The sequence below is a fragment of the Anguilla anguilla genome, chromosome 11 (assembly GCF_013347855.1).
Source record: "Anguilla anguilla isolate fAngAng1 chromosome 11, fAngAng1.pri, whole genome shotgun sequence".
In the NCBI taxonomy this organism is placed as follows: Eukaryota; Metazoa; Chordata; class Actinopteri; order Anguilliformes; family Anguillidae; genus Anguilla; species Anguilla anguilla.
The window spans coordinates 5,688,561-5,709,111 of record NC_049211.1 but is presented as its reverse complement, the minus strand read 5'-3'; the positions used below and the strand labels follow the sequence as shown (position 1 = coordinate 5,709,111).

The window sequence follows — 20,551 nt, the reverse complement described above, 5'->3', positions numbered from 1 at the left end:
TTCCATACTTGGCCATGCCTTTGTTACTACTCTCTGATTGGCTGAGAACGACCAAGTGTGGTGACCCGGATATAGATGAGCCGCTTGCCCCCCTCTTCATGCCCCCGGTTGAGGAAGTGAATTCGCTGACAGGGCTGGGCTCGGACGCACAGGCGAAGGAAAACAGCAGCTCGTCGGAAGGGGCGAAATAATAACAAAACGAAGAGCGCCGGTGCAAAATCAGCGACACAAAAGCTAAACAAAGCGCCAGAATTCATTCACTTCCGAGAGCGACACCGAGAGCTGCAGACATGGTAAATTCGGGAAATGGGACAGGAGGAGGATTTGGGGAGGGAAGCTAAGTTAGCTCAGTAGCTAACTCGTCAACTAGCTAGCTACCTAAGTAGTTTTAAAATGGGGTGCAGCGACGCGGCAACGTACCATTTTTGGGTGAACGCTGCTTCACTAAATTGCTGGCATGGTTAAAGACCATGGGCTGTTAGTGTCTTAACTGCCTCACCAGCTACAATGGATAGCTCGACAGTTTATGCTGGCTAGGTCTTACTGTCGAGGTAGTTGTCAGTCGTGTTTATTAACGCTACAGAAGCTGGTGGTGTTGAATGTTTGCAGAAAGTTTGATATTGCGCGTCCACAAGCAGATAACAGCAGCGAGTTTTGTGACCAGCTACTGCTTGCATATTTTGACGAATGCAGTTAGCATTTAACTAATATGGTTAACGTCGGTAGGCTAACTTATCTACAACCTTATAAAAGCAATAGCAGCTATCGTGGCAGTGGTATGCATCAGTGTCTCATTTGTGCACTGTATTGCTGCAAGTTGCAACGAGATCAAACAACGAGTTACACTGTTTACTTTGGTGGACGGTTGTTGCTATTGTTACAATATTCGTTACATATTCTGTTGTCCGACACATAACTCGGATAGTGTGGCAGCTGACTGGTGAACACTGATTAAATGCAACACTGTATTAGCCAAGAGATTTCAACTATACAGAAAAGTAGAAATGCCTGTATGTCGGTGTTGCTGGAAATTCATGTTATTTGGCCATTTAGACAGGCCATGTTTTAAACCTCCACCTGTTTTTACTATGTCTTCTTGCTGTTGTAAGAAAGTATGAAATCTATTTGTTGAAAACATAAAAATAGTTAAATTGGTATCAAGTAATAATCCAAAATGCACTATGGCGTGGTGTGTATTTGTGAACATAATTCTTAATAAAGCTGCCACAACTCAAAATGAAGTGTTCAGTATATTATGCATTTGTTATGAAGAAAACACATTCAATTTAGCTATATAATCACCTCTGTGTCCATCCCTCTTGAGCCTCATTATGGGTTTGTGCTCTAGACAGACACACAATGCACATGTACAGTTGTACACTTCCCCCCACTCCCCAATGTTACTCAGCTGAGAATGTTTACTTGAGGGGCAGACGAGTGCTTTTTTAACACTGGGGAAATGCAGGGGTGACGCAGGCGATTCGGTGAGGGTTGTGCTCGTACCTCTGAGTGAGTTGACACTACCTGGGGCCTGTCTGCATGACGCGAGTGTGGATGTACGGTACAGACTGGTTTGGTTGTTCTGGTTTTGGCTGTGCTTCTGTTTGTAAGTGAAATAAGTGGAGTGTGTGTGTGTATGCAATTGGTGTGCGGAAAATAATTAATGCTTCTGATATCTGTTAGATTGTCCTTCCAGTGTATGAGAATGGGGGGGGGGGGTGTATCTTTTTTTTTTGTTTTAATTGGCAAATCTGAGTGTATGTTCAACATTTTAGAATGCCTTTATCTTGATGTAATTTGCTTGATATGGTGCAGGCTTGCTGACTCTTGACCAGTGATGTCTTGTTAACTATAACTGGTGGCCTTCAGCAGGATCTGCAGCATTGGTAGGATCTGTTAAATGGATGGTGGTGTTGTTCATGTCACAGTATTTTTCAGTTTGCGTACATTTTTTTTTTTGTTCCAGAATGACCAGCAGTTGGACTGTGCCCTGGACTTGATGAGACGTCTGCCGCCACAGCAGATTGAGAAGAATCTCAGTGACCTCATCGACCTGGTGAGTCAGTGATTGGTCAGTTGAGGGAGAGTTTTTTGAGATTAGTTTAGCCACTGAGTGCCGGGTTTCACAGACATGGATTAAGCTTAGTCCTGGACTAAACCGAGTTCCGTCTGGAGAATCTCCATTTTAAATTGAATTTAGCCCAGGACTAGGCTTAATCTGTGTCTGTGCCCTAAAGGAGAACATTAGTCATTTTTATTTTTTCAGTGTCATGAACATTGTTGGTTTTGGTATTTTCATTGGATATGTTGATGATACTGAAAAAAATAAAATCCATCTATTATCTATACCCACTTACCCTGGGCGGAGTCACGGTGACGCTGGAGCCTATCCCAGCATGCCTTGGGCGAGAGGCAGGAATACACCCTGGACAGGCCGCCAATCTGTCGCAGGGCACACACACCATTCGCTCACCATTCACTCACACACGCATACCTATGGGCTATTTTAGAGTCTCCAATCAGCCTACCTGCATGACTTCGGACTGTGGGAAGAAACCGGATCTATTGATCTACGCCTATCAAAAATTTTCTGTTTGCTTTCACGTTTTTATACGTGTCTTTACTCGATTTCGTCTGCTATTTGTCTGTCTCCTGAATGCTATAATGTTACTTTGTCTTTGCATTCCCTCTCCTTAAGTCCTGAATATTTCTGACCGTAGTAATTTGCCACCTTTACCTGAGCTGCCAGTTTGATCTCTGCATTCCGCTCCGATGACCCACTTTTAGTTTTCTTTCTTTTTTTTTGTTGTTAACAGTCAGGATCATTTTCTCACTGCACCACTAGTTCTGCTTTTTCTGTTCTCTGTATGTCTTCTGGGTCAGTGTCAGTCCTGTTCTGTCATGCCTGCCTGCTTTTTTGGCCGGTTTTGTCGGCACTGGAAGAAAAATGCGTGGCTCAGTTATGCACAGACTGACAGAATGTCAGGTGGGGTTTGGGGGGTGGGGGGGGGGGGGGATGAAAGACAGGGAAAAAATTTTCTGGGTGTTTTCACCTTGAGCGAGGTGTGTAATTCTGAACCCCTCCCCCCCTCCCTCTTCCTCTGTTATTTAGGTTGAGACAGGCCACACAAGCCCTTAAGATAATATATATACATTAGAGTGTGTTGTGTTGGTGTGGGTTAGGGCTAGGGTGATACATATTAGAGTGTGCTGTGGTGGTGTGGGTTAGGGAACTTAGGGTTATGTGTTTCAGAGTGTTGTGTAGATGCGGGTTTGTGTTATGGTTAGATATATTTGTGTGTGCTGTGTTGGTATGGGTTAGGGTTATATGTTTCTGAGTGTGCTGTGCTGGTGTGGGTTAGAGTTGTATGTTTCAGAGTGTTGTGTAGATGCGGGTTTGGGTTATGGTTAGATATATTAGTGTGTGCTGTGTTGGTATGGGTTAGGGGGTTATATGTTTCATAGTGTACTGTGTTGGTGTGGGTTAGGGCTTGGGTTATATATATTAGTGTGCTGTGTTGGTACAGGTTAGGGTTATATGTTTCTGATTGTGTTGTGTTGGTGTAGGTTGGTGTGTTATGTAGGATAACACAGGCCACGCAAGCCCTTAAGATAGTATATATATCAGAGTGTGCTGTGTTGGTGTGGGTCAGCGTTATATATATTAGCGTGCTGTGTTGGTGTGGGTCAGGGATAGGGTTATATATATTAGTGTGCTGTGTTGGTGTGGGTCAGCGTTATATATATTGGCGTGCTGTGTTGGTGTGGGTCAGGGATAGGGTTATATATATTAGTGTGCTGTGTTTGTGTGTTCAGGTGCCCTCCCTGTGTGAAGACCTGCTGTCCTCTGTGGACCAGCCGCTGAAGATCGCTCGTGACAAAGTAGTGGGCAAGGACTATTTGCTCTGCGACTACAACCGTGATGGAGATTCCTACAGGTCCGTTTCTGGATGCACAAACGGACATATTTACACATTAGTCTGGGATATACAAACACAATTTTGTTCATTTAAGAAAGGTCCGTTAATAATTTTAGATATATACAGTATGGATGTGTGTGTGTATGTGTGAGTGTGTGTGTGTGTATGTGTGTGTGTGTGTGTGTGTGTGTGCATAAGGGCTGTAATTCCTACATGGATCACTGGCTGTGGATGTCAGTACCCTTAAATTAAAGCTTTAAAGACAGTTTACAATGTAACCTCATATTCATCATTTCATTTCAAATCCAGTGTCTTGGAGTACATAGCCAAAATAAACAAAAAATTGCATCGCTGTCCGCACACTTATGGACTGCGCTTTGCATGCATTAATGAATCTGTCGCGTACCGCAGGTCCCCCTGGAGTAATAAGTACGAGCCGCCAATTGACGATGGCGCGATGCCGTCCGCGCGACTGCGCAAGCTAGAGGTGGAGGCCAACAACGCCTTCGACCAGTACAGAGACCTGTGAGTATACCAGTACATAAACCTGTGAGTATAGTAGTGCATGTACCTGTGAGTATACCGGTACATATACCTGAGAGTATACCAGTACAGAGACCTGTGAGTATACCAGTACATAAACCTGTGAGTATACCTGTGAGTATAGTAGTGCATATACCTGTGAGTATACCGGTACATATACCTGAGAGTATACCAGTACAGAGACCTGTGAGTATAGCAGTACATAAACCTGTGAGTATACCTGTGAGTATAGTAGTGCATATACCTGTGAGTATACCGGTACATATACCTGAGAGTATACCAGTACAGAGACCTGTGAGTATACCAGTACAGAGACCTGTGAGTATAGCAGTACATATACTCGTGAGTATACCAGTCTAGAGACCTGTAAGTATAATTGTGATTATACTCACAGTAGAGTATAGTATACCAGTACAGAGACCTGTGAGTACACCAGTACAGAGACCTGTGAGTATAGCAGTACATATACTCGTGAGTATACCAGTCTAGAGACCTGTAAGTATAATTGTGATTATACTCACAGTAGAGTATAGTATACCAGTACAGAGACCTGTGAGTACACCAGTACAGAGACCTGTGAGTATAGCAGTACATATACTCGTGAGTATACCAGTCTAGAGACCTGTGAGTATACCTGTGGTATACCTACGTTACACCACACCACATTACTGGAATTTATCCAGTGCAACTTACAACCAGAGAACATGAAGTGCATGAATCAGGGTGAAGAGCAACAGTAACCCCAGAGGTTGGGAGGGAAATATTCTGAGACTGGAAATGTGAAAACCTGGGATGGTCTGTGAACTAGTTAAGCCTGTTGGGGAAAATGAGCAGCACAGCTAGAGCTAACGATTATAGAGATGTGCTAGTGGTCTGGGGAAGGGGCTGAGTTGTGGTACACTGGCAAACAGAAAGGTAGCATGGAAAAGGACACGTTTCATTTATAACGGTCGTGTGGACCCGTGCTGTCCTGTGTGCTGTTTACTGACCGTCGGACCCGCCCTTCTCGGCAGGTACTTTGAGGGGGGCGTGTCTTCCGTGTACCTGTGGGACCTGGATCACGGCTTCGCGGGTGTCATCCTGATCAAGAAGGCCGGGGACGGCTCCAAGAAGATCAAAGGCTGCTGGGACTCCATCCACGTGGTGGAGGTGCAGGTGAGGGGGATCAGAGGGGGTGTCAGACGGACGGGGCTCTCGCTGTGTTTCAGTGCGACGGGTGTTTTTAATCCCTCCCCCCCCTTTTTTTTTTGTTTTGTTTTTTACGCACAGGAGAAGTCCAGCGGGCGAACGGCTCACTACAAGCTCACCTCTACTGTGATGCTGTGGCTCCAGACGACCAAGACGGGGTCTGGTACCATGAACCTGGGGGGCAGCCTTACCCGACAGGTAACCCGACTGGGACTAACTCGCCAACCCATGCGTAGCGCCAAGCAGGGTGAAGCACGGCGGCCATTTTGCATCAGAGTGCTCTCTCCCATCAGCTGGACTGGTATTACACTGATTACTAACTGAGGGAGCGGGAATTTGGACGGGGAATTGGTGAAGCCTGTGTGCTCTCTGACTGTGCTGACCAGGGGTTTTGCCAGGCAGATGAAAGCATCACGCTTGCCAAATAGGAATTCTGAATATCTTTAAACCTTTGACAAGTAGACTTTTTGGAATGTTTTTTTTATTTTCTTCAAAATTCAGTGTTCTGGAACTCCATTTCTTTCAATCACCAGCAGTGACTGTTACATCAGCACTAGAGTGTTCAGTTGAGAACATTCTAATCCCGTACTTGTGATCTCAGAACTTAAAGGGTAAAAGGAGAGGTTATGCCTCCCACCTGCGTATCAAGAAAGCAAGCCTGCATGTCCAGACACGACAGGCATCTGTTACACAGACACGCAATGAAAAAGTTTTTTTTACACAGTATATATGTCCGCCTCTGTTATCGTCACAGAGAACTTATTAGCAGACAATCGCCAGGGTTCCGAGGCACCCTGTTTTATTTGCTAGTTTTAATAATTTTTTTTTGTGCCATTTTTTTTCCAGTTCAGGCTGAGTGATAGAGAAGGCACTCCAACCGACAGCTGCAGTAAATGATCAGAAATCCTGCCCCCAGCTGAACTAAAATGTTTGAAACCAAATTCAGTAGATCCCTCTCCTCAAGAAGAACAAGCCTGCCGTACTGGCTTCCCCAACATTATGAATAGAAATAAAACCAACAGGAGCTTTAAAAAAAAAAAAAAAAAAAACCATTAGATTTTGAGCCATGAGCCTTGGGCTAGTGAGCTTGCAGAAGCATGTCCTGTCATGAAAATGCTCTCAAAAGGATTGATGGTATTTTACTGAAATTTGAAGTCAGCTATATCAACAATCCGGCCCTAAATCATCACTGGTCTAATCAAAATACACAGTGGTGCAATAGAACTTGAATTCTGTTTTTAAAAATGTTCCGTTCTCACAAAAAAGAAGGGAATTTTCTACAGTTTCAAACTTGCTGCAGTGATCGGTCTCCTTGTTAGGAATATATATGAGCCCTATGGGTCATTAGCATCTTGAAATGGCTGTAATGAGGTACTAAAAATGAAGCATTGCTCTGCATTATAAAAAATCCTTATTTTACAAGTGCATTGCTGAATAGATCCGTTATGGTGTAATAAAACTTTATAATAATTGGCTGCCATTAATTAACTCTGAATCATTGGGTCGTAGTAGAGTTGAACAAGGTTTTACTCTTTTTATTTTTCCTTCTTTTTGGTCTGATTGTTTTATTTCGCTGTCTGCCATTATGTCATGTCGCCACATGTTGAAAGATTATGTGAAGGTTTGGGTTTTGTTTTTCTCTGTATACATATATTTATAGAGGTTTCATTTATAGCTTTTTTTTATATGAGGCTGACTGTACTGCAAATTGACCTCTGCATTATAACGATGTCGTAAATGTTCATTTTATCCCCTCCACTCACTGGTTTCCCCCTGCTCCCCCCTTCTTTCCTTTAGATGGAGAAAGATGAGACGGTGGGAGAATCCTCCCCTCACATCGCCAACATTGGCCGCCTGGTGGAGGTGAGCGCCTGACAGTTCTCTCTTCAGTTCAGTTGTGCGTTTTCCTCTTCTGGGGGTTGTAGTTTATATTCACAACCATATATCTCGCTCAGGCTTTACAACAGTAGTGTCCCAATTCCTTCAGTCTCAAGAGTCCATTTTCAGATTTTTACGATGATGTTTATGATGAATTGGTGGGTACATTCTATGGGAGTGACCCAACATATTGAGTTTATGATTGTTGACACTAAAGATGAATGTATCAGGAAGTTTCTCTTGGACTGCCCAGGAAACATTCTCCCTGTGTGCTCATTGGTTAATAAGTGGTCACTAATTGGACCCGCTGTTGCCGTCTCATCCTTTGGGGTTCCCGAGTCTGTTCCTGGGCACATCAAACACAATGCCGTTCTCTGACCTATAACGGGACACGTGTACTGCAGACCTGGGTCAAATACGTATTTGTTTTGGATTCAAATACTTTTCTGTGCTCTGTTGATCTTGCCTGGTGTAATTGAGCCTGCCAATATGACCAGAAGGCAGGGTTTGCACTTTTTGAGGGTACTTCATTGGTTCCAGTACACCAGACACGATCAGTAAAGATTCGTAGCAAAGTATTTGAATCCAAAACAAATATGTATTCAACCCAGGTCTGATGCATTGCCATTTGTTATACTGCAATACAGTAGTTAGGCTTTTTTTCTGTCACGGTTAATTTTTGCTGTTATCAGGTAAAGCAGATACTTCCTGAATCTGCAACATATCACGTTACATTGTTCTGTTTTTTTTTTGTTCTGATAGGATATGGAGAATAAGATTCGCTCCACCCTAAATGAGATCTACTTTGGGAAGACCAAGGACATTGTTAATGGACTGAGGTACAGACTGTATAATGCCTCACTGCACTGTATTAATATGACATTAGTATTGGACTGCTGGGTATGGTACCATGAAGAATATATTGAAATGTCCAAAGATATGCACGTGCACAGACACCAACACAATAGCTGAAGTCAAAAGAGTAGAAGTTATGAAAGAATGAGACTCCCACACTTGATGTAATGCTCCAAGATTATATCAAAATAATGATTATATCCATAATGATGAAAACTTGCTATAGCTGAAACGTTAACACTGTTGCTGGATTAAAACTTTAATCTTGGAGCATTATATCAAGTGTGCAAGTATCATTCTCTAATTTATTCTGTTTTATAGTACTCTGTAGAACCTTATCATTTGACTGTATGAAATATTGTTGGATTTGTTTAAAAAACCTCAGATTCTCATTAGACTAAACTGCTACACGCTGTTAAATATATTGAAATGCACTGCCAGGAGTGTACTGCATTGGCTACACATAGTGTGTACGGTGTGTTTTATATAGTACATATATAGTGCATTGTGTCTTTTTGACGGTGAGCATTAACCAGCAACTTCTAAATGTTCCCTGGAAATTGAAAGCATTGAACAGATAAGAAGAGCATCTGTCATGACAATGGACACAGTTTTTAAAGACTGTTCATGAATTGCTTTTACAGTGCAGTGTGGCTTGGGACACTTTATTTGGGTGAAATTGGGGAAACCTCCTTTCTTTTCAGTGTCATAACGTGTACCATTCACATCTGTGTGCTGCCCCCCACAGGTTCAGGTTAACATGAACGTTTCCTTATTTCAGACAATGTCAAACCAGTTAATTTAGGTTCCTTCAACTATTGTACATATACAGTCTCTCTGTTCCTTATCTGGAGGAGGCTGTTATATAACTCAACAGTCCTCTGAACCAGGGCTGCCCAACCCTGTTCCAGGAGATCTACTGTCCTGTAGGGTTTCACTCCAACCCTGACATAGCCACACCTCATTCAACAGCTAGAGAGCTGAACTGCTAAGTAGTAGAATCAGGTTTGTGGAAAATTAGGGTTGAAATGAAAGCAGGGTGGTTTATCTCCTGAAACAGGATGGTATATCTCCAGAAACAGGATGGTATAACTTCAGAAACAGGATGGTATATCTCCAGGAACAGGATGGTATATCTCCAGGAATGGGATAGAATATCACCAGGAACATGGTTGAGCAGCCATGATTTAGAGGACTGTTGTGTTATAATAACCTCCTACAGATAAGGAACTGAGAGACTGTATAGATACAATAGCTGTAACCTAGAAGTTCATCTCTTTGTCTTACGCTTGATCACATCCTACTACTCTGTTTTCTGCATTTCGTACAAAATTGTTTTGCTTTTGTACTTCCTTCCTTTTCGTGCCTGCCCCATTTTTTCCATTTAATTTGCCTCTCTCCTCATCTCTCTACATTCTTTCTCTCCTGTTTCCCCTCCTCGTTCCCCCTCTCCTTTCATCCCTCTGTTCACTCCCTGTGCTCCAGATCTATTGACTCTTTGCCCGATAATCAAAAGTACCGGCAGCTCCAGAAGGAGCTGTCTCAGGTCCTCACCCAGCGGCAGATCTACATTGAGGCCGACGAGTAGGGCTGGAGGTACAGCCTGAGCGAGCTCGGGCACGGGGCTGTGTGCTGGCATGGGTTGGGCATGACTTTGGCATGACCCTGGCGCACTAGGCGAGGGTCACCATGTCTGTATGCCATCACTGACTTCACGAGCCGTGACTTACGAGTGTATGAGGGATTGTGCTTGTGGATTTGAGGAGTTTTGTGTGACTCGCTGGAGGGTTAGGGGGATGGAGTCGGCGAGTTTATTGGGGTTCTTCCCTGGGATTATGGTGTGTAGATTCCATGGATGTCTGATGTCCATGATGTCTGTCTAATTAGAGATTAGAATCTGTACATCACGATCCCTGAATGTGGGCACAGTATAAGGCGTGTGTGCGTGTGCGTGTGTGCGTGTGCGTGTGCGTGTGCGTGTGCGTGTGCACGGAGGATGGACTTACCGACACAATGCCAGTTTGAAGTCAGTGTAAACTTAATCTAAACAGTCGATACCTCGGTTTTGCAGAGAGGTTACTGACAGTACTAAAGCAGCTTGGCTGAGATTTTCTGCATGTTGGTTGTTGATTGAAAAGCACTGTGATACTGATATGACCCCAGCTAACAGAAGAGTCACTCACAGAATGCCCCTTTACACCTACTAAAAGGAGTGCAGGTTGAATGGATTTTTTTCCTCTTAGGTTTGAACCTGCCTGCATGGAAAAGGAAATTATGTGTCATATATGTGGCCATTGATAGTTGATATTCTCATCTTCTAAAGCCAGCAGATTACTTCTTGCTTTTTCTCTCACTCTCACTCACATTTCCTTCCTCTCGCTTTGATGCTTTTTCGCTGTATCTAATCGTTTGGAGTTGTACAACACAGATGTAAAACTCCTCTTTCTCGCCTTCTGCCAGTCTCTAACAGTGAGTCATCAAGGCCGTGGTTAACGTTGAATCGCTTTTTTTAACGGAAGGTGACCGACTCTCTTCTTCTTCCTTTCAGGAGCGTTCAGACAATGGCTGACAAGTCGAAGCAGGAAGCCCTGAAGAATGACCTAATGGAGGCACTCAAACGCAAGCAACAGAGTTAGATGCTCTCTGTCTCTCTCTCTCTTTGTCTCTCTCTCTCTTTGTCTCTCTCTCTCTCTCTCCTTCTCCTCCTTTCTGCATCTTTCTTCCATTTCACTCCCCACATCCCCATGTCCCTTTCTGTTTCTGTCTCGCTCACTCACTCGCTCCATCACTCCCTTTTTCTCTGTCTCTCTGTCTCAGTGCTGCACACTCTGTTCGTCGGTCTGAAATCAAAAGAAAAGGCATTTAATTTTCCAGATTGTTCCCTTTCTCTCTCTCCTGGAAGCATCTCACCTTCGAAAAAAAAATCTTCGACATCCACTCTCCATGTTGTTACTGTTATGAATATTAGTGTTATGATTGTTAATTATGATATACATTTTGACAACAATGTTGATAACCCCTGAAGCTCTTTCACTGTTGGCTTTTCACAAGGGCACGTTACAAAAGAACCACCCCTCTGCCCTACACCCTACCTCTTTTTCAAGGTTAAGCGGAAGGGGAATGCAATCAAAATGGCTGACTAAAGCAAGGGCTGGGTGGGGGATTGTGCTGATAAGTACTGGTTATCATTTTCAGCAACTATTTATTTTCTATTCTTATATTGATTATATATATATTGTAATATTGGTGTTATCTCTGTCCCCCTCCCCCCCATCTCCCTGTAATAAATATATTTGTTACTCTTCTGTAAAGAGGTTGGGGAGGCATTCACTGGCTTTTTATTGATGCTATTGCTATTACTCTTATTATCATCATAATTGTTTTTATGGGGCAGCGGTTGGTGCTGTGTCCCTCTGTCGTTTTACGCTGAGGCTTCAGGAAGGGGGGCAGACATGGAGACGGGAAGATGGGAGAATGAATGAACAGATTTGTTTATTACCTTGTCGTTTCTCATCCCTCTCTCCCTTTTCTGTTTTTTTTTTGGGGTCGTGGATTCTGTTTCTGTCTTGCAGGAAGCTTTTTGTTTGTTATTATTTTGGTTATATTTTTAAGTTGTTTGTTTTTTTGTTTTTTTTTTGTAAAGCTTACAGTTCATGTTGTATTAGAGCCTCCAGCACGATTAAAACTTATAAGGTGGTCAATAGACCTGGCCTGCATTGTCTCCTTCATGTTGCCTGGAACATGTTCTATGTGGAGTCTGGTTCAGAGTAATTAAAAAACATAAGACATGTAGTAATTATAATTACATTAAACAGCCGTGTGATTGGAGAATTTCTTTTTACATTTTCTGGAACAATGGCGGTATTATGGTCACGGAAGACAACACGCAAGGTGAAATAAAATACATTATCAACGATATTCACTTGATGTCTTGAACCCTTCTCATGCATGTGTCAAAATTTACGCATGCAGTGTATATGCAAAGCTGCAACTTGGTGAATAGGTGTGAGTGACTAAACTTGGAACGACTAAAGTTAAGTATTTCCATCTCATCTTAATCAGCTGTAGGTCCTAGTTTCTGTTATGTTTGTAATCCATCGCCAAGTATTATTATCATGGAACCACTGTCAATACCTGACTTGGAAAAGCAACAATTATCCGAAAAAGTATAGTCAACCTATAAACTCCCAAAAACTAAAAATATGTTTGTACGTTCAAAGCCACTAACCTTGAACTGTTTGTATACCTTCAGTTACAAGATATCGTAAGCTTTTTGAATGAGGGATCGAGCTTGGGGCTTTATTCTTTAAATCCGTTTGGCTTATTGTTTATGATATGATCAACTTTCAGATCTGGAAAAATATGTTAAAACGTATGAATAACAACTAGCCAGTCAAAAATAAATAGAACGAATGTAAACATAGTCCTACGAAGCGGATGTGACGTAGAACAACGGCGCCTTTCCGGATTCTGAGAGGACACAAACTGGTGGGGTATGAATTACTTTCATTTATTGTTTTCGTCTTCAGTTATAGAACGCTACTTCGTTTTGTTTTCTCTACAGAAGCCGTAGTAATGTACGATTATATGATGTGAAAATATCGCACACTTGAAAATAATACACGAAAAGTACCGCTAGGTATATTAGACTTGCTTAGGCTCGCTAGGTTTTTGACATTCCTAGCCAACTAGTCTAGTCTAGTTAGGGTCGAAGTTCTCATTTTAAAAGTTATATTAGCTGAATAAGCTTAAATATGTTGTCTATATTTATCTTCTTGCCAGGTAACAATTGGGCACTGGCTATTTGAATTCCGCATGTATCGTCTGTTGTTAGATACCTGACTAAAACCGAAACCAATGCTCACCCACAGTACGACAGCTGTAGCCGTTCGTTTCCGTTCAGAATATGCACATGGAACTGCATACTTAGTTTCAGTCGGCTTCGCGTTTTTGTGAAAGCTTTTCATTGCTTGGCTAATCAACTAATGTTCATTCTGCGAAATTGTGGAGAGCTCATTGAAAGAATTTAGGCCTAACTAATTTCAAGTGTGGTTGCCTACCAACAGAGCGATGACATGCACGCTAGAGAAAGTGCTGGGCGATGCCCGCACACTGCTCGAACGGCTCAAAGAGCACGACACGGCGGCGGAGAGTTTGATCGAGCAGTCGGGAGCGCTGAGCCAGAGAGTTCACAGCATGAGGGAGGTGGGGAACGCGCTGCCAGACAAGGTAAGAAGCACATTAGACCTAGAAGTAGTAGTACCTGTTGTCAAAAACGTGTCGAGTTGCAGGTTATAACAGCGTCGGTTAAGAAGAGCCGTATCTAAGTATAGATGAGTAATTGGGGATTTGTACTGTATTCTCAGTACCAGGAGGACAGTTCTGAACTGAAGGAGTTCTCCAAGTACAAGCCGCACATTCTGCTGACCCAAGAGAATACCCAGATTAAAGAGCTACAGCAGGAGAACAGAGGTGAGATTACTCATTTTTTGTCCTTTTCATTGATATATCGACCTGTCTCATTACTCCTGTGTTTCCTTGCATGCGATTTATTGTGAGACACAGGTTTTCTTAAGTGCTTCATTAGCAGAACAAGGGCTCGTTCAGGTTTCCACGCGACTCGCGTCAGGCTGAAGAAGATTCGGAATGAGCGATCGATTTGATCGAGTTCAGAATCGATCAGTGAAGCTCGTATTCCGATTGACTCCCGATTTATTTGCTCAATGCATTCCTGAATGGACAGAATGCCATATTTGTGATGGTGTCACCATTGGCGGTAACGATGAAATTAACCCGTCCGCGTCTTCCTGTGCCAGAGCTGTGGCTGTCTCTGGAGGAGCATCAGTACGCGCTGGAGCTGATCATGGGCCGGTACCGCAAGCAGATGCTGCAGCTGATGAAGGACAAGAAAGAGATGGACACCCGGCCCGTGCTCAGCTTGCATGAGGACCACGCCAAGGTCTCTGCTGTCTCTCACGTCATGGTTTGGTGACACGGGGGTTCCCACATGTCCTGGAAAACCAAGAGATTTTTTTATTGGGTTTTCCGTGCCGTGATTGAAAATCCACCCCCACCCCCCCGGACCGCAATCACGATCTGTGCCTCTATATCAGTGGTATCCAACCCTGTTCTTGGAGATCTATTGTCATTTACGTTTTCTTTCCAAACCCTTACAAAGCACACCTCAGTCAACTGCTAGAGATCTCACTGAGCTGCTAAATAGTGGAGTCAGGTGTGCCAAATTAGGGTTGAAATGAAAGCCTACAAGATGGTAGATCTCCAGGAACTGGGTTGGTTACCACTGCTCTATATATTACAGGTGTTGCTCACATAAAATGTCCTGGAAATGAATATCTTTAAAACAGTGGGAACCCTGTGACAACGCTGGATTACAAGGATTATGATAGTGTTGTGATTGATTGCCAGAAATAAGTGCATGCATTGAACAGCTTGTCCTAGTGAGGGAATTTGTTTTTTTTGACAGAAAGTTGCATGTTCCGATCACAGGTGGTTCTTTGCCATTTTATTTTAATGTACTTTACCTATGTAAAGGGACAGCAGACAAGATTAAAGGTTTGTAAATGTAACATCACCTGCTGAGCAGATAGATAATACAAAGAAAAAGATGTACATGTGTATGTGTGTGATGACTGAAAAGTTGTTTAATGTGTTGTTCGTTTTCTGCCCTCCCACCATCTGAAATCTGTGTCTTCATCATACATTGCTTTCTTCTCTCCCCACCCCCCACCCCCCCCCCGCTCCCCAGGAGGTGCAGAATCAGCTGGAGCGTATATGTGAGATGGGACAGGTGATGCGGAAAGCCGTCCAGGTGGATGACCAGCACTACTGCACCGTGAGGGAGCGGCTAGCCCAGCTGGAGGTAAAGCGCTCGTATCTTTGCAAGTCAAAATGTGTGCTCTTAGTGTAACATCCTGCTACATCTTGGGATTGTCGGGTTCACGTAAATTTTGCAGTCGAATCAATATGCGGCACGTAGTAACTTTAAAACGTATCATGCAGAGTACAGGACATGCAATTTAGGCAGTCTTGACTTTATTTTAACTGATTTGTACCTGTTTTCTGGATCTGGTTACGGTGCATTAATTCACTTGAAATGGCCTCTACTTTACATATTATTGTTAGTACATCAACCAGCTGCCATCTTCAGCTTCTTATTGCTTTGACTAATGAGTTTAATCCAGAATACACACGCACTTTCAGTATCAGCTTGTGCTCACTTGAGCTATAGGTTAGTAAACAAATCACTTTTAACTAGTCTGATCCCAAAAAAACATTTAAATGCATTGGTGTTACATCAGAAGGTGGAATACTAACTATGAAATGTCAAACGTGTATTTTGTTCTTAATCTTTCATACCTTGGATTCATACTTCACTGCTCTTCTGGTTTTTATGAGTTGACGATCATTAAATGCAGTACTCTAAGGGCATGATTTACTAAGACCTTTAGCAAGTGCAAAACCTTTTAGCACACACAAATCTAATAACACCACCAATGACTGTTGCAAAACAAATACCGTGACCAATCGTTGGTCATGTTATTGGCTTTGCGTGTGCTAAAAGGTTTTGCCCATGCTAAAGGTCTTGCCCACGCTAAAGGTCCTAGTAAATCAGGCCTTCAAATTTTCAGCAGTATATGAAGATCTGGGCATGAGTTGATTAAACTAAAAAAATACCGTAGTTTTGTGATGTTACGCACACGCTCATTTTGTGCTCTCCTGTGCTTGGTCGTGTTGTTTTTTTTTTTTTTGGTGTGCAGATTGAAAACAAGGAACTGCGAGATCTTCTGTCCATTAGCAAGAGCTCCCTGAAGCCACAGGTGGAGGAAGTAGCCCAGACCCAGACCCAGACCCAGGCCCAGCAGCCTGAGCCGGACCCCAAGCCCGAGGCAGAGTAGTTGGGCAGCAGTGGGCGGAGTTTTGAGCGTAGTGGGCACAGTGAGTCACTCCAGTTCTTCAAGGGCCATTTAGCCTGACGTCCTTCCTGCCCTCGGTTACTCGGGTTTAGAACCGCGTCCGGAAAAGATGTTTATTTTCCCTTGATAGCTCCGTATTGGTTATTTTTCCAAAGTATCCCAGCGGTCCAGGGACTAGGCTGGTTTTTGAAGACTGAAGTTTACCCCCTTCACTAAGATCCCCCCCCCCCAGTGAAACTGAGTGAAAATACCAACAAAGGATTCTTTAATTTTGTAAGGAAGAAATTCACTTTCACAAAAAGAATATTACTCATACAGCAGTTGTCTTATCTTGGATTGTTGCTACCTCTTGGTTTCTCGGTCTGTCTTAAATGGTAAATGTTGAAAAATTAATTGGACATTGTTCTACTGTTTAAGCTTTGAAACTTGCTTAAAATCCTGACGGCATTTTTTCATCTTGGAATATAAGTGACATCTTTGTTTCCTAGCACTAAGAACATCAGAGTTACCCATAATTTACATAAGCGTGTTATTATATTTAGTATGGAAGTGTCTTTTGTCTGATGTATTTATGCTCCTTTATGCCATTTTGGTTGTAACACAATTGGTTTCAATATGAAAATGTCTCTCTGTATGAGTGCAGGTCCCAGTTCTGGACCGTTGCATCTAATTTTGAGTTTCAAAAATCAGGAAAAAAAAACATCCAGTGAGCTCCCATGTGGACTACCATTCTGAGACCTGGAACATAGAGGCCTTTGAACAGTTACATTGTGTCCTTATCCAGCATATCAATCATAACCTGCCAATTTACCAAACCAATCATTTTAAACGAGAAAAATAAGCTGAAAATGAGCATAGCTGTCCAATCTGCAGACCACATTCACTTTTTGGTTTTTACTGTACAGGTAGTTTCAGTGTCTTTACTTTTAATGTGTAAATAATTTGCCCAAGTACTGTTATAAGTAATTGTAATTAAAGTCAATATCTCTCTGTACCATACAGCTTGGTACTTGACGTGAGAAGTAAACCTTTCTTGGTTGTCGTGGGAAAACTACTAGATATTTGTTATTTTCGGTGCGTTGCTTAATGGAACACTGTCCTTTTTTAGAAGGATGCACAGTTGTTTTTAAGCGTCATATGGTGGGGGAGGGCAAAATATAAAGAGCATTTTATGGAGCGCATGAACTGTGAAGATCGAGAATCCCGATACACATTAATACTCACATTACAGCCTTAATGTGGTTCTACACAAATAAAGCACAATCTCTTACAGAAATCTAACTGCCGCCAGTAATGTTTGGCTATATCACTTTTTTTAATGGCAGATTTTGCTGAGGTGATGCTGTGGGAAAATACAAGATGCATGACCTTGTCGCCTGAGTGAGAGGGACGTTTCGTAGTTCTTCTGTTAACGAGAGCTTCACTTCCATTTTAAGAAAGCAGACGTGACCGGGAAGAAAATGGCTGCTGTCACACCCTGCAGGGCTCTTACTCTAACATTTTTTTTCCGAGGGACACGTGCTCTTAGGTTGAAAGATTTAGGAGCGCACTAATGCATCCCAATTAGTAGATGTGCTCCTACATTATTTTTTTCCCAGTTAGCGCACATCTATTTTCAGGAGCAAATGCTCTTAAAATGGGAGCACTGTAGAGCCCTTGCAGTGACTGCCACAAAAGCAGTACAAACTAAAATGTATATGCCTATCCTTTAAGCCAGTGTATTTTTAATATTTCAGTTTGCCACATGACAAACATCAGTCCTAGGTCTTATAAAAAACCGATTATTATACAGTCTTTATATCTTGTATACCTTTGGTAATGTGCCCAGTTGATACCAGTGACCCAAAACTGTTACTACACTGCCTTGCAGTATCTGTGCCACTCAAAGCATGTCCAACTCTAACCCTTCTAGAATCTGTGGAGTTGTGTAATAGTTGATTATTTTATCAATGCAGGCACAGCCAGTTCAATATGGGTAACATTTTGTATGTTCAGGATATTTTACCAGGTTTGCTTAAAATTAGTGAACTTGTCTGGTTTTTTGTTGGCTCACAGTTCTAAAGCAACTTTGGTGTGATACGGTCTCATATGAACAGGAATGAACAATTTGATTGAGAGATTTTTAAAATATGTGACACTTTCCAATAATTCAAATCACAAATGCTGGAAGTCCAATTTGCTAGCATTTCATCTGTTCCTATAACTAGCATAATAAAGCTAATGCAGCGTACTTTTAGTTTTCCTATGTGATTAGATTTTGAACTTTTAAGATGAAAATATTAAAATGATTATCACTTGAATCACAAGAATTGAAACTGAACAAAGATCCTTGGGTTCAGGACCGTGAGACAATGCTGAAGAAATTATAGTTTTGTTGATGGAATGACAGTTGGGGAAGACACCACTTTTTTTTAGTTTATTAGGCGAGTTGGAAATGTATATTGTTTTGTATATTTGTGCACTTTTTTTATATGACAGCTAGGTCATGACCAAAGTTGATATGACCACTGGGTGTAGACTTGGATTCCTACAGTATTTATTCTGTTTCGATAGCGTTTAAACTGGAAATTCAACTAATAAAGTAGAAATCCTGAGAAAAAAATCTAGTGTTTCTTTCTTAGTGTGAATGTGCCTGTTGTCCATCCTGTCAACATAATTTCTGTCATCTGCTCCCACCGTCCTCACAAACATGGACCATGGCTGCAAATGGATGAGCCTCTTGTAGACTCCACTTTGCAAGTACCTGGCCCTCATTTTACCTGCCTGTTTCTGTTTTTGTTTACTACCTGTTCCAAACAGCTGCATGTGCACAGCAGCTATTGCTGTCTATGGCAATGGTTAATTTGCTCTTAATGTCCATTGAACAAGATGTCATCATTATTTTTTCCCCCACGTGTGACTTGTAGCCCATTAATGTGTAATTTCATATACATTGGTAGACACTGCCATATTGCACATGTAAGGTTACATTATGTTTGAAAAATACGAATGCCCAAAAATGACGACCTCAGCCACCACGAATGTGCATCACTCACTACACATGGTGGAGAGGGAGAAAACAATTTTAGCCAGTTAAATTGGAGGGGGGAGGGGGGGGGATTAGGTAGCCGGTTAAAAATTTAGCCAGAACACCAGTAGAACCCCTCCTCTTTATAATAGGTGTTGTGTTTCTGAGCGCAGTGAGTAAGGTCCGTGCTGTAATATTTCATCTGAAAGACAGCAACTGCTAGGTCACTTCACTGGTGTACTGGGCTTTATTTGACCAGAGGGAAGATCGCCCCCTACTGGCCCAACAACACCTACATCTTACAACAACAACAACAACTTTGCTTTCCCGGGGGGGGCTCAAATCAAAGTAGTAAGCAAACCCACACCTGTTTGGCTTCACCCATTCACCAGGAGCCGAGTACATGGTGGCACAGCTGCTGGCAAATGTGGATCTGACCCTTTATATTTTCCCTTTTAGTCCAATTGCTGTGCAAATGTGTTAATGAGATACATTTGGGGGTGTGCTTTCAAAATTTTGGACAGATTCCCTGCGTGTCTGTGGCCCAGTCATTCCTGTTTACCTGTTGAGTCCAAGAGGGAGCCCATCTGCATTATTAAAAATAGCCATTTCTTCTGACTCTGTAAACCTATAATGCATACGAGTAAAATGAGCCACCGTACATGCAAATCTCTCATTAACCACTGTGTTCTGTTTACTTATTAGCACATGTGAAACAACATGGGTCAGATACATTGGGATTTTGAAACAATACAGAAATAAAATGTATGCAAAATCACTCAATATATATTACCTTTATCTCAATTCCAAACGATACATTTGGTTAATGATGGTCATCTTAGATCACATTTTTTTTAAGAAAGTGTAATTTAATAAGATGTGATTTATATAAATCTACTATATTGGAGGTGTGGGGGCATAAATCATGTTTATCTGTGAAAAATGACAACGAAACATGGTTTTCATGCAGTAGATTATTGATATTTATTGCTTTGAGCTGACATTCTTGATTACCTTTAATTTTCAATCAAAGAAACCACAAAAGACAAAAAGCAAACGGATGAGGAACACCAAATAAAATCAAATAAGAAACAATTAACACTGATTTAGTCATTGGTTATAAAATACATCTCTCAAAAGTGCTATTTCTCTTACGAAAACTTTAAACGGGTCAACTTGACCCAAACCGAACACAAGGGTTAAACCTGGCCCTGTTTTAATATTAG

General features: G+C 42.1%; 2 protein-coding genes across 4 annotated transcripts; both read left to right on the top strand.

Annotated features, from left to right (window-relative positions):
* Positions 1-91: 91 nt before the first annotated feature.
* LOC118207905 (F-actin-capping protein subunit beta) lies at positions 92-12,089 on the top strand. Of its 2 annotated transcripts, XM_035382090.1 has the most exons (10): positions 92-293; positions 1,967-2,056; positions 3,817-3,938; positions 4,332-4,445; positions 5,477-5,618; positions 5,733-5,849; positions 7,449-7,514; positions 8,292-8,368; positions 9,870-9,980; positions 10,933-11,019. In XM_035382090.1, exons 1-9 carry the CDS (start codon positions 291-293, stop codon positions 9,970-9,972), a joined length of 834 nt encoding a protein of 277 aa, XP_035237981.1. In that variant the 5' UTR covers positions 92-290; the 3' UTR covers positions 9,973-9,980; positions 10,933-11,019. The 2 variants fall into 2 exon arrangements, with proteins under 2 accessions (XP_035237981.1, XP_035237982.1); XM_035382091.1 differs by lacking the exon at positions 9,870-9,980 and having other exon boundaries at positions 93-293; positions 10,933-12,089.
* Positions 12,090-12,724: 635 nt separating this feature from the next.
* On the top strand, positions 12,725-18,920 carry sike1 (suppressor of IKBKE 1). 2 transcript variants are annotated; one of them, XM_035382092.1, is made up of 6 exons: positions 12,725-12,877; positions 13,451-13,613; positions 13,751-13,856; positions 14,201-14,343; positions 15,151-15,264; positions 16,163-18,920. In XM_035382092.1, exons 2-6 carry the CDS (start codon positions 13,455-13,457, stop codon positions 16,298-16,300), a joined length of 660 nt encoding a protein of 219 aa, XP_035237983.1. In that variant the 5' UTR covers positions 12,725-12,877; positions 13,451-13,454; the 3' UTR covers positions 16,301-18,920. The 2 variants fall into 2 exon arrangements, with proteins under 2 accessions (XP_035237983.1, XP_035237984.1); XM_035382093.1 differs by having other exon boundaries at positions 12,850-12,872.
* Positions 18,921-20,551: the final 1,631 nt, after the last annotated feature.